The 13646-nt window shown below is 45.0% G+C and overlaps 1 protein-coding gene across 1 annotated transcript; it reads left to right on the forward strand.

Annotated features, from left to right (window-relative positions):
* The first annotated feature begins 4901 nt into the window (after positions 1-4901).
* Positions 4902-8861, forward strand: LOC109740986 (uncharacterized). Its single transcript, XM_020300056.4, has 4 exons — positions 4902-5328; positions 6247-6316; positions 6425-6510; positions 8619-8861. Exons 1-3 carry the CDS (start codon positions 4972-4974, stop codon positions 6475-6477), a joined length of 480 nt encoding a protein of 159 aa, XP_020155645.1. The 5' UTR covers positions 4902-4971; the 3' UTR covers positions 6478-6510; positions 8619-8861.
* The last annotated feature ends 4785 nt before the right edge of the window (positions 8862-13646 follow it).

The following is a 13646-nucleotide window of genomic DNA, read 5'->3' on the forward strand; positions in this document are numbered from 1 at the left end:
CGGAAAGAGTAAATGATGTATACTGACCGTAGTGTCATTATATGTGTAGGGGCGACGACCGAGGTCGCAGCCCTGAAAGAGGCCCTGGCCGAAGCCGAGGGGAAAGTTGTCAAGTTGCAGGCCGCTCGCAAGAAGCTGAAGGCCCGGCTAAACGAGGTCCAGCAAGAGCTCCAGGACGCGGTGAAGAAGTACGAGACCCTGGAGGGTGATGTTTCGGCTTGAGAGACCGAACTCTCCAAGGCTTGTCAAAGCGCGGAAGCGGCCTGGGTTGAAGCCCGGGGTGCCTTCCAGGAGATACAAGAGGCCAGGAAGATCGCGGTGGGTAAGGCGTTTAGTATGCAAAGCAAATATATAAAGAAGAAGTATTTCTTACTAACCCGGATTCGGAGTTCTCCAAGAGCCTTCACAGATCTGCCACGTAGTGTGTCCGACGCCGCGGAGTTCTTCCGAGCCGAAGAAGGGAGCTCCATGGAGAAGCTATTCTGGTCGCAATATCTTGCGCCAGAACTTCCGGTGCCCTTCAGCGATCAGCCAAAGCAGCTGGTTGAGCGGCACAGGGTGGCCAAACTGGCCATGAAGGATTTAATAATCCGGCTGTGGCCAGCCGAAGCTATACCCAGCAGTTACTTCGGCCTTTCGAAGCGGCTGGTGGATGCCTGTCCTCGGCTGGACACCGTCAAGTGGTCCGTCTGCATCGAGGGCGCGCGCCTGGCCTTCTCCTATGTCAAGGTGTGGTGGGCAAAGATGGACGCCGTCAAGCTAGCGACCGAAGGGCCGCCCGAGGGCAAGGAGCACCGCACACCCGAGCGATATTTTGGAGACGTCCTGGAGGGGTCCCGCATTGTTGCGGAGCAGTGTGCGAAAGACGTGATCTTTGAACGAATACATTCATATGTTGTCTCGCCCTGTATTATGAAAACAAAGACAGTTTATGTAATATAATGTTTTGTGTTAGATTTTTACCTCATGTGCGGCCGTTTTTATTAAATCTGAGAGTTGGCCAGTCGTTGGCTTCAGCCCCCACGTAGGAAATACGGGGGTGTTCGGGATGTAATCTAAACACTCTTGATCCGATTATTTGGTCCTTGAAGGAGGTGTTTAGCGCAACGAACAAGGCAATCGGACTATAATGCTTTATCACCCTCACTTAGCCATAGGAGTTCGATAATAAAGTTTTAGGCGCAGCCCCTGGTGTTCGGAAGTCCGAACTGGGGGATTCTGTAAACTCCTGATCGAATAAAAACCGGTTCATCGCGTAATGCGGAAAAAACCTCTAGCGATTTGGAACCTCCGAAGAGCTGACCGGCTCTCGCCGCATCATGACAGCCAGTTTTCGGCTTTCTCTACTGACGTGCTCATCCGGATGAACCAGGGCACAATCGCAGTAGTTCTCCCTTTACTACCCTAGCCGATATAGCGGAACGTAAGGTAGTAAGCACAGGAGCCGGGCAACCCAACTATTGACCAAATACATGATTCGGAGCTAATGCATATAATGCTAAATTCGGGGTGTCGAACTATACTGTAAAAAGTGTTCAGACTTTGTTGTCGTATTGCGGGGCGCTATTAAGCCCCTGGCAAATGTACACTCTGGTACGGGTGCTATCTGATAAGGTTTATTAACAAAGAATAAAGGAAAACAGAAAAGGAGCAAAGGTAATAAGCTAGGGCCGCAGAATTTGGGCCGCGAACTGTTTTCGTTGCAATTTTATTAATACATCAAAGCGCATTGATACAAATAGTGCGTTAAGCAACAGGCTATTTGACATGCCAAAAACCAAGGAAGAGCTGCATGTGGGTCCTGAAAACAGATAGAGTGATTGTTAACGAAACCACCTTGAAATTCCCCAATACGTTTGTGCTTCTTGCCATCTTGGCGTATTTGTCCTTCGAGAGGACCGGTGATCTAGCCATCAGGGAAGGTCTGCGGAAAAGAAACCTGAAAAAAGGAAATAGTTAAAGTATATGTGTCCGGGAGCGGTCGAGCCGTACTGTGGGTCACCGGCTAGTTATGCCTCCATCTATGCCCATGGTATTTTTGAGTGCGTAGCTATGTATGCGCGGTACTAGTGCCGCCGCCTGATCGGGACTGGGACGAAGGCCGAATTGCTAATCAAGCTCCTGACGAGCCGAGCTGTCATGCTGCAGGATGGTCCGGACTCTCTTGACAGTGTCCGGGAGCTTGGCCGCTGAATTAAGGTTCTGCTTAAGAAGGCCGCTCTGTACTTCTGCTGCTAAGGTGGCGGTGTGCTCCTCTGTACGGAGGGAGCGTTCCATGTTTCTGTTAACTGTTATGACGCCGCGTGGCCCGGGCATCTTGAGCTTGAGGTAGGCATAATGAGGCACCGCATTGAATCGAGCGAATGCGGTTCGTCCGAGCAGTGCGTGATAACCGCTGCGAAAAGGGACGATGTCAAAGATTAACTCCTCGCTTCTGAAGTTGTCCCGGGATCCGAAGACAACCTCTAGCGTAATTGAGCCCGTACAGCGAGCCTCTACACCTGGTATGACTCCTTTAAAGGTGGTCTTTGTGGGCTTGATCCGTGATGGGTTAATGCCCATTTTGCACACTGTATCCTGATAGAGCAGGTTCAGGCTGCTGCCGCCGTCCATAAGGACTCGCGTTAGGTGGAATCCGTCAATTATTGGGTCAATGACCAATGCGGCTGAACCGCCATGACGGATACTGGTCGGATGGTCTCGTCGATCAAAAGTGATCGGGCAGCACGACCATGGATTAAATTTTGGGGCGACTGGCTCTATCGCATAGACGTCCCTAAGCGCGCGCTTGCGCTCCCTCTTGGGGATGTGTGTAGCATATATCATGTTCACCGATTTGACCTGGGGGAAACTTCTTTTGTCCTCCTGTGTTCGGTTGCCGGGGCTCCTCGTCATCGTCCTTGCTTTGCGATCCCTTTTCTTTGTTCTCGGCATTTAACTTGCCGGCCTGTTTAAAAACCCAGCAATCTCTGTTGGTATGATTGCCTGGTTTATCAGAGGTGCCATGGATTTGGCATGGACGATCGAGTATGCGATCCAAGCTTGATGGTCCCTGTTTGTTTCTTTTATATCGCTTCTTCCGCTGACCGGACTTGGAACCACTGAATCCGGCACTGACTGTCGTGTCATCGGTGTTGACTCTCAATGAAAGCACCAATGTCGGTGTCAAAACCGGCGGATCTCGGGTAGGGGTTCCCGAACTGTGCGTCTAAGGTCGATGGTAACAGGAGACAGGGGACACGATGTTTACCCAGGTTCGGGCCCTCTCTATGGAGGTAATACCCTACTTCCTGCTTGATTGATCTTGATGAATATGAGTATTACAAGAGTTGATCTACCACGAGATCGTAATGGCTAAAACCCTAGAGGCCTAGCCTGTATGACTATGGTAATGTATATCCTCTCCGGACTAAGTCCTCCGGTTTATATAGACACCGGGAGGATCTAGGGTTACACAAGGTCGGTTACAAAGAAGGGAATCTACAAATTTGGTCGCCAAGCTTGCCTTCCACGCCAAGGAGAGTCCCATCCGGACACGGGTGCAGTCTTCGGTCTTCGTATCTTCACAGCCCATCAGTCCGGCCCATGGCTAACAGGTCGGACGCCCGAGGACCCCTTAGTCCAGGACTCCCTCAGGCGGGGATGGTCAGCTCGGCGACGGCGGACTCCGATGGCGTCGAGGACGGTCAGCTCGACGAAGGTGGCCTCGGATGGCAGCAAGGACGGCCAGCTCGGCGACGGCGGGAAGGGAAGATGGAGGTTGCTCAGCTGCCGCCGTGGCGCTCGGCCTCCGCCCACGACGGCAACTCGAGCCGGGCGTCGCGGATCCGGAGCACACCAGCTGGTGCTTCGCGTCGGCGAGCATCGCGGCAAGCTGCCCGCGGTCGGCCTCCGCCTCACTCGGGTCTCCAGGTTGCCTCTTCCTCCGGCAACCTCCTCCTCTTCTGGACCCCTCTCCCCACGCCTCCACTCCACCGCCACGACACCGCGATGTTCGTCCTGATGGAGATGCAAGACAGCGATATTTCAGCTCCTCGTCTTCGCTGCCGCCTGCCACCTCTCCGACGTCGCCCCAATCATGGCCTTCCCTCAACGCCGCGGCATGGCCGCTCCCCGTGCGGGAGGAGCAGGAGGTGGGATGCAGAAATGGGCGGTGGGGGAGAGGATGGAAGAGGATAAGGGAGGACGAGAGGTGTACGAGGCGTTCGTGACGAGGAGTTTATTTCCCGAACTAAAACAAATTGGGACGTGGCTACTCTGGCTGCTCTAATATTCGTGCTAATGATCCAGTGGTGGAAAGGGTGTTCGGCCCGAATCGTCAAAAACCGGCACGTTCGGCAGTTATCGTTTCCGTTTTTTTCGAGGGTACGCCAATGGCGTACCTTAGCTTTATAGAAGGGAGAATAGTATGTACAAGAGATTACAATTTTGCTAGTTAGGAGTCACAGGCCGACCCTAACCAAGCCTCCACCCCACTCCTACACGCTACTCGACTACTCGGGTACTAGTTGTCCTGCAAACGCTCCTGTCGTGGCCCAAGTCCTCAAGTCGTCAAAGATCATGTCCACCGTGTCACCCTCATTCTTGACTTGACCCGAGCAGAAGACCCTCGCGTTCCTTTGTTTCCAAAGAGTCCAACAGATTAGCATCACGAACGTGTCGAACCCTTTTCGAGTTTGCTTGTGAATTTGTTTCCTAGCTTCCGTCCACCATTGCATCAACATAGAGTCATTTGCCGGGCAAAGCTCGTTTCCGTTTAAAAGATATGTAAATCTTCCTCTCTTCAGTTATGTATTTGTATATTCTAACCTTTTTGCAATTGTATTCTAACTCTTTTACTTGGCACCACCAACCTTTTCCACTTAAAAACTAAACCTTTCCACGTCTCGCAGAAAAGCCCTTGCTTTACTCCACCGTCCGCCTCCGCTCCCATCTATTCTCCCCCCTCCTCCCCTGAAACCCCAGCTTTGCATGGGCAGGCGCTTCCCAGCCGCCGCCCTAGCCGCCGCTGTCCGCCCCTACGCCCGCTTCTCCCCCGCCGCTAGCAAGGCAGCGAAGCCCCCGACCGCTCCGCTGGATACTCCCAGGAACGCCGGTCCCGGCGCCGCCGCCGGGGCTAGCTCTGGACGGGCCGAGGTGCGGGATGTGGCGGCGGCATGCGGGATGCAGGAGGACGACCGGGTGCCGCTCGCGGAGGTGGTTTTGGACTGCACGAAGCGGTGGTTCCAGGACACGCTCAAGGAGGCGCGCGCCGGCGACGCCGCCATGCAGGTCCTCGTCGGTCAGATGTACCGCAGCGGCTACGGCGTCAACAAGAACGAGCACAAGGTGAGCCCTTCCTTCGCTTTCGCTCCGGATTTTTGTGGAATCTGGAATAAAAGGAGCCGCCTTTACTAGCGACCTCGATCTGGATACCTGGCCTTGGAATATGAAAGTTCGTGATTCTTGAGAGAAACCTAGATTTGCATGTTCTACGGTTTATTATGCTCAATCCTATTATATTCTGCATCATAAATCTTACGGCAGTGTCAGAACTTCTTTAGTGAACTTGTACATAATTAGGTGTGCCTTGAGCATGTTTGCCTTCTTGCTATGCTAGTACTTCCTTTACAATTCTTGTCAATGGAGAACATGGTATAACTGAACTTGCATGGTGGCACAATTATGTACTTATCAATGTAGTTGCATGAAACTGGAACCGCGCAAATAGATCTGTAACCTGTTTGATCGCATCGAGCATGTAAATTGATTAATAGCCAAATGAATGGACACAAACATGATGCCTTGGATAATCACAAGGTTATAAAATTTGGTAACAAGTATTCGCTACATGTAAAGGGAAGTGAAGTCCATGCCGCAAACATGAGCTTAAACATATACTCCCTCCATCCCAAAATTCCTGTCTTAGATTTGTCTAGATACGGCTGTATCTAGTCATGTTTTAGTGTTAGATACATTTGTATCTGGACAAACCTAAGACAAGAATTTTGGGACGGAGGTAATATATGACTGCCAATTTTTTGTTACAACTTTAGCCTGACCGTTTACCAGCAACACATAATAGGCTTGCAGTTCAATTGATGGAGCATGAGCTATTCTGAAAAGGCAGTAGTTACTGAAAAGCCAGTCATTTAGTGTACTTGCAGAAGTTTCAGTTTACTACTTCTGTTGAATTTCATGTCGTCTCGTTATGTTGTATTGCTGCAAATATTTGATTGACTAACCAAGAAATTTTTCATTGTATAGTCTAGAATTTGGATGGAGAAAGCATCAAGATATCGGTCTACAGTCTGGAAAGTTTGCAATAAACGACCAGGTTAGCCGTCCTTGGCTAATTTCAAGCGTCCTTTCATATCTTCAACTTGCTCATGTAAAAGGTGTATGTGCTTCTTTTGTTTGTTGGTAACATGTTGGTTTGTTATAGGGTACAATGCTAGTGACTCAGATTCAGATGATGTTAAGGAAACAGGCAAATAATGGATATTTCCGAGTTATGGGATTGTTGGCAGGGTAAGTTTCATGTCCAGAACTGCCTCTTTTTTATGGCAGCTTTGTGATTTAGTTAATGGGAAAAGAATCCTTGTTTACCAGTTCATCATTATATGAATATCTATACTTTTAGCTGCGTACCATATTAGGCTATACAATGAAGAAGGTAGAATTTTACGAGTGATTAATTGCTTGATCTTGACATTCCCCCCTCCCCCCCACCAACAACACACGCACACAAACCATGTTTATGGCTTCAACAACAAGTTGGGGTAGGCTAGAGCTGAAACCCATAAGATCTTGAAACCAACTCATGGTAGGGCCAGTTCTTTTGCAGCTTATAGGACCTTATTGCCAAATTAAGCCAAAAGAACAAAAGAACTCGTTTTGGAGACTTGGGCTTAACTTATTTCCACCCTCACCCCCTTCACAATGGAAATAAGCTGGCGGTAGGGTGGCTTCCCGCAGAAGCCCACTTAGAAACAAAGGGGTATAGCTTTGTACCACTGAAGTTTGCTCTATTTACAAGGAAAATGCCACCGTGAGGCGTCACCTGTACACAGCCACCAACCCTTGATTTTTTTTTTGAATCAATCGATTCGTTCTGTCTGGTGAACAAGGAGCGGGCTCTTCAGCTCGGGTTCCCCCCACTGCCGCCCCTCTGCTCGTCCCTTACCTTGCACCCACCCGTCCCTCCAGTGCCGACGACATGGACAGAGGCTAGCCCCTCACTTGCACTCACCCGTCCCTCCGGCACCGCTGTCGGCACTCGGCGCTCGAAGTTTCGCCTCCGTTGGCGCCCTCTGGTCGCCACCAAAGCTATGCCTCCAAGCATCCTCCCCGGTCGGAAAGCTCCTCGTCAGGGCTTGCTGACCGCGAAGCTCCCCGACGTCGGCCTCTCTGCTCCGCTGCAGGTCCGGCCGCCGCCGATGACCCTCGTGTGCGAGCTGTCCTCCTGTCCAGCCGGCTTCCTCCGAGCTCTCTAGTTGTCCATTGAGCAGAAAATGCTTGACAATCTCATGGCGATTATTAGGAGTAGTATTCTGATTGTAGACATAGAGATGTAGCCGATTTTCGTTATTTCTTCAGGTTTCAGGAAGTGTAGTGGTCATGCGCATGCAGAAATAGTTCATACGCATTCAGGAAGTGTACCTGACTTCTGTTGACATTTCAGTTGCTACTGAATGCATTCAGAAATTTGTATACAAGCACTAGCATTTTGATTGTTGTTTGATTTGGTCCTGCTAGCCATTTTGCAAGTTGGCAGTAGAATACCTTTGCTAAAATGGAAGAGAATATGAATGAAGCGCAAAGGTCCTTTGTGTTTTCTTGAAAAAAATATGAATGAACTTGTCCAGGTTGCTGCTATGATAAACACAATAGAAATTACATAATATAAGTTAAAAGGTCATACTTGTACAGTTTAGGGGTACTATAGACTTTTCATCAGAGAACTTAGAAAGGGTTACTGTAGACTTTTCATCAGAGAACTTAGAAAATAAGCTCAGTCAAAAGAACTGGATGGCTTATTCTCATGGACTTATTTCCAGAGCAGCTTATATGAGGCTTATTTCCAGAGCAGCTTATGCATAAGCCACAGTGCAAAAGAACTGGCCCGTACTGGCATGTGGATAGCTAACTTGCATGTACACCTGTCCATGGCTAGCTCTTTGGTGGTATTCCAGTCCTTCAGATCTCTCTTTATGGACTTCTCCCATGTCTAAGTTTGGTCTACACCGACCTCTCTTGACATTATCAGCACACTTTAACCGTCACTTAAGACTATTTTCCTTATGATTAACAAAAATGAAGCTTTGAAAGATCGACAATTTTCTTGAGCATGTTTGACGCTTCAGGAAGGCAAGGTTATTCATTTGGGGTTCTATCAAGACTAAGGACACTGTTTTAATGCTCTTTTATATACTCCCTCCGTCCCAAAATAAGTGTCTCAACTTCAGTACATAGTACAACTGTACTACAGTTAGTACAAAGTTGAGAAAGTTAGTACAAAGTTGAGACACTTATTTTGGGACAGAGGGAGTATACTTTATCCCTATTTCTACTTCTTGTTCCATTTTAGGAGATTCATAGAATTTGATATTTGTTTAAGAAGCTCCTTTGCTTTCCAGGGTCTGCAGTGACTACAAAGCCAGCAAGGCGGCACAAAGAATTCAAATATGCAGTTGTATCAAGAAAAAGTATCTGCGGCCCCATTTGTTAGCCCGTATGGTGTTTTGTTTTCTTTCCCTTTTTAAAGTGTGTTAAATCTGCTTATCATCACAAATGTAAAATTTCTCGGAATGTGTTTCAATTGGACATATAACAGCATCAACAGGATATTCATTTACACAGGTATTCGTCATGCATTATAATTCTGGGAATGTTGTGTTTGCCGAGCCCTAACAGAAATTTCATCTGTCTGAATGAATTCACTTAGATGGCAATCAAGTGATTTAGTATGGCTCAACACTTGCATACCCATTCGGTGGTATAATAATCTCTCTAGTTCTCAGAAGCTGATCCAGAACATAATCTTGATCACAATTGTTGATTACTTGCTCCTACCCCCCCTTTTTTTTAAAAAAACTAGCCTTTATTCACTTGAAATAACAGTTTCATTCAAAGGCTCCTCAATCCATGTTGGAGAAAATCTAGCCAACCTAGAAGCTCATGCGCTTCTCTACTACAAAAATCAAAACAAGAAAGATGATAATGAGAAGCCAAATAATAACAATCGTCAAACACTGCAGCACCCATCGACCGCCCTTCATTTTTCATTGTGTCAATTACCTTAAGTCATCAGAGTTAATAACAAGACAAGACGATTGCACCTTCCCTTTGAGCAAGGGATAGACCGAACATAAGTGCCAGAGCTTCCAATCTACTCTCCAGTTCCCCTGTAATGATTTTTTCTTTATCGTCCCTCGAGACCGTCCCAGTCATAGCCTTAAGTAAGCAATGATCAAAGGATGCTTCAGTGCCCCCCCCCCCCCCCCCCCCACCCCCCCACCCCCACACACCAAACCAATAGAAACATTTGGAGAAGCATGAACATAATTAGCCATGAGAGCAAGAATCCCCATAGCAATCTGGATAGTATCCTGAATCTTCTCCTTATGCACCAGCTTATGCCTTTCCCCACAAATATTAAGCAGGGATGGCAATCAGCTCACGCATATTCTGAAGGCCCATGACAGATAAATCTTGATCTCGCAAGTGAAGTAAAAATTCCAGGGAAGCATCACCAGCATGGTCAACTTCACAAGTTCTCAGTAATTTTGTCCAATCTCAGCCTTCTCCAAACCTCCTTAGCTTTCTGGTATTGAAACAACAAATGTTTTGTATCTTCTAGACCAGAAGAACAAGATGGGCAAAGGGGCGAAATTTTCAGATATCTATTGGCGAGCGTAACACGACATGGAAGAGTGTCGTGTAATGTCTGGCAAATAAATATTTTAACCTTTGCTAAACAAGATAATTTCCAAATCTGGCACCAAATGGGATTAAAATTGGTTCGACCAATTCCATTGGTGCCTCGAAGTTTCTCTCCGTGTTGGTGATCCCATTTGACGAAATAGGCAGAATGAACAGAAAAAAAACTCATTCTTGGTATAGCTCCAAGCAACAAAGAGCATGTCATGTTGAGGAAGACAAATAGAAAGGACCCCGTGTACATCAATTGGCCGCAATGTTTGTCTTACCAAATCTTCATCCCTACTGCTAGACATAGTCAATGAAATCTGATACCTTTGATAGCAAATGACTTCATTTTGGGTTGATGACTTTTCTGTTAGCACAATTAGGAATCCAAGCATCTTCCTAAATATCAAATACACTGACCATTACCAACTCGCTAGATATAACCATTTTTCAGAGAATACGCCCACAATAATACTTTGCCAAGAAAAAAGATCTCTTTTTTAACTTTGCATCAGTGAATCTCCTTCAGGAAAATACTTAGCTCTCAAAAGTGACGCATAAAGAGTCTGGGTTCACAAGAAGACGCGAAGCCTGCTTCGCCAGCAACGCCAAACTAAAATAATGGATATCACAGAAACCCACACCTCCTTGATTTATTGGGACACACTCCACCAAGGCATCCAATGCATTCAACTTTCGTTTTGGTCATCTCCCCACCAAAACTACGACATCGTGTCAATAATTTCTTTGCAATTTTTTAGGAATTTTAAAGACAAACACACCATAGGTAGGAATATCTTGGACAACAAACTTGAGAAGAATTTCCTTCCCTCCCGAGGATAATAATTTTTCTTTCCAGCCGCTAATTTTCTTTATAATATGATCAATCAGATATTAAAAACAGTCGGTCTTATCTAAACCCACATTGGCTGGCAAACCTAAATATTTTTCATTGAGGGCCTCGGTCAAAATATCCAGAATGGAACAACTTCGTTCACTGGTTTCCACTCTCGTATTTGGACTAAAAACTATACTCTCGATTTATCAACACTCACCAAATGCCTCGAGGCGATACAATACTGATCCAAAACTGGTTTCAGAGACTCCCCACTGAGAGTATTAGCTTTCATGAGGATAAACGAGTCATCAACAAAAAAGGAGACTGGAAATAGTGGGGGCATCTCTGCACACCTCCGCTCCAGAAATATTTTCACTCTTCTTCCCATGCGCCAAAAGAGCAGTAAGACCCTCAGTTCATAATAAAAACAAATACGAAGATAAAGGATCACAATGTCTTAAAACTCTCATAGGTTTGAAGCTTCATTAATCTGGACCCTACCTGGTTTTGAATCTGGAGGTGATCTTTGATCTTGAATTAGGCACGCCACAGAAAATATACTACTCCCTCTAGTCCTAATTAACTGTCGCAATGTCAGTGTTAATGGTGCATGGACATGTGAAGGGGCCGTGTCAATTAAATGGGGTCGGAGGGAGTACTATTCTTTTTTGTGGCATATAACTCACAGTTCATTACCTAATTTCATAACTAGAATTTTGTGATATTATGAAATTACTTTGCAAGAATCGAACATATATGATTTCTCTATGTTCAATCTAAAATATGTTACAAAATTCATATCATCAAAGCTCGTAGATTTTTTTCTTGAAATAGTCCTCAAAGGATTTCGGTTCATTAATAAAGAAGAAGAGAGTTGCCTTGTTAATTAACGAAAAACCAAGCAAAACCATTACAACAAGAGTGCAGAAACAATGCACCCGAGCGACATGCCTACCCGCACAAGAAAGCACATACCATTGAGGAGAATAACACTCGTAGAGTTTGACCTAACCCTTGTTCGTACTCTATTTGTTTCAAAATACTCACCATATTTAGGCTTCATTAGGACATTGATTCATAAAGTTGTTGGCATAAAGAAAACTACTCTTATATACTTTATGTTACATAAAGTTGTTGACATTGATTCATGTTCCACAATACTTATACACGATCACGATTTTGTATTGCGAATGTTACATTTAAAAGTGATATTATTTTTCAAAGGCTATGAGTATCACCGAAGTTTGGATAAAAATAAAAATGTTCACTTGTATGCGGAAGTTAAAAAGAGTCACTAAAGTTTAAAGATGAGTATCGCTGAAGTTCGGATAAAAAACTACCTTCACTCAAGTTCATATTTTTAATCTGAGGGTGTTCAAAGGAAATAAAAATAGAAAATAAAAATTAGGCAGTTAATGTAGCGCCCGTGAACCGGCACAATGCAGATCTAGCAACTTCCGCTAACCTCCGCATAATATCTGTTCCAAGACCCCCACTTTCACACAACGTACATGTGAAAATGTGCATGCCATGTGATGAAGCGCTGGTATCACAACCCAGATTACAAATATTTAGTAACAACAATATACATATATATAAACTCATACAACCAGGGCCTTTCGACTAAGATCCAACTCATACAATGGAAGCGAATAAATCTTAGACAGGTAAAGAACAACAATTGCCTTAGGAAGGCTCAAAGTAAAGCAAATGACATCCATATCCCTGCTTAGGCTGCTGCCTGAAGGCAACCAAGCTAATATCGTCCATCACCATATCTGTAAGTGTTTGTTGTGGCAAGGTGAGTACATTGTGTACTCCTCAAGTCTCATTACAAGGGTACTAACACTAACAATACATTAGGTATGGAAGGGACAAGTGGTGAAGCTGCAAGCATCTAAGCAAGACACTACAACTTACATCCAAACTTAACAGTAACTTTTTCTTTTATGCAATCAATAACAATACTAGTAGTATTCAAGAAGGGTCTACAAAAGATTTGGGATAAAAGTTATCTTGTTTAGAACCAAGCACTAATAAATTAGTAGGATACTTAGTTTTTCCACAAAGAATTTCAACATCCCTAATAATCCCTAGAGGTGAGATAGTATCTGTATTTGCAAGTTTAATAGTAATATCAATATCTTCCATCTCATAAGGTGAAATGCATAACCTCTTGATAGAGAGAAAAATGAATGACACTTACACTAGCACCCATCTCACATAAATCATGATAACAATGATCGCCAATCTTAGCCGAAGTAACAGGCATGCCAACAACCCTAGCAGTTTTGTTCTCCTTAACAATGTTAGAGGCTTGCTCACAGAATTGAATAACATGTCCGTCAACATTTCAAGCTACAAGATCTTTAGCCATGGCTATTTGGTTTAAGTTTAATTTGTTTAGAATGTTTAGATGCTCTAATATAGCTTTTACTAACCATCGTTGTTACCATAGAGTGCTCCTTAATCCTAACAGAAAAATATGCTTTCTTAATATAAGCAGTAGGTAAAACAAGATTAATAGTATGAACTTGTATTTATTTATTAGCAATGATAGTTTGTTTACAAGTATATTTAATGGGTTCATGATATTTAAACATTTCTCCTTAGGGAGATCAATATGAGCAACAAAAGATTTATAGAAGTTGGCAACTATTTTAGAATCAAGTACTAAGTTCTTTAAAAAACATCTATTTCAACAAAAGACTTAACACAATCATATTCAAGATTTATACCTGATTCTTTACCTTTGTTGACATCCCAATCTTCAGCGTTGCATTGATGAAAGGAACAAGAAGAGGTGTCTGGGGGGGGGGGTGATTAGACCCTCAACAAGCAAAAGTGGCAATTTTTAAGTTCTTCAAGTTGAGGTGGAGTTTTACCACAATTTTAAGCA

The sequence above is a fragment of the Aegilops tauschii genome, chromosome 4, assembly GCF_002575655.3.
Source record: "Aegilops tauschii subsp. strangulata cultivar AL8/78 chromosome 4, Aet v6.0, whole genome shotgun sequence".
NCBI lineage: Eukaryota > Viridiplantae > Streptophyta > Magnoliopsida > Poales > Poaceae > Aegilops > Aegilops tauschii.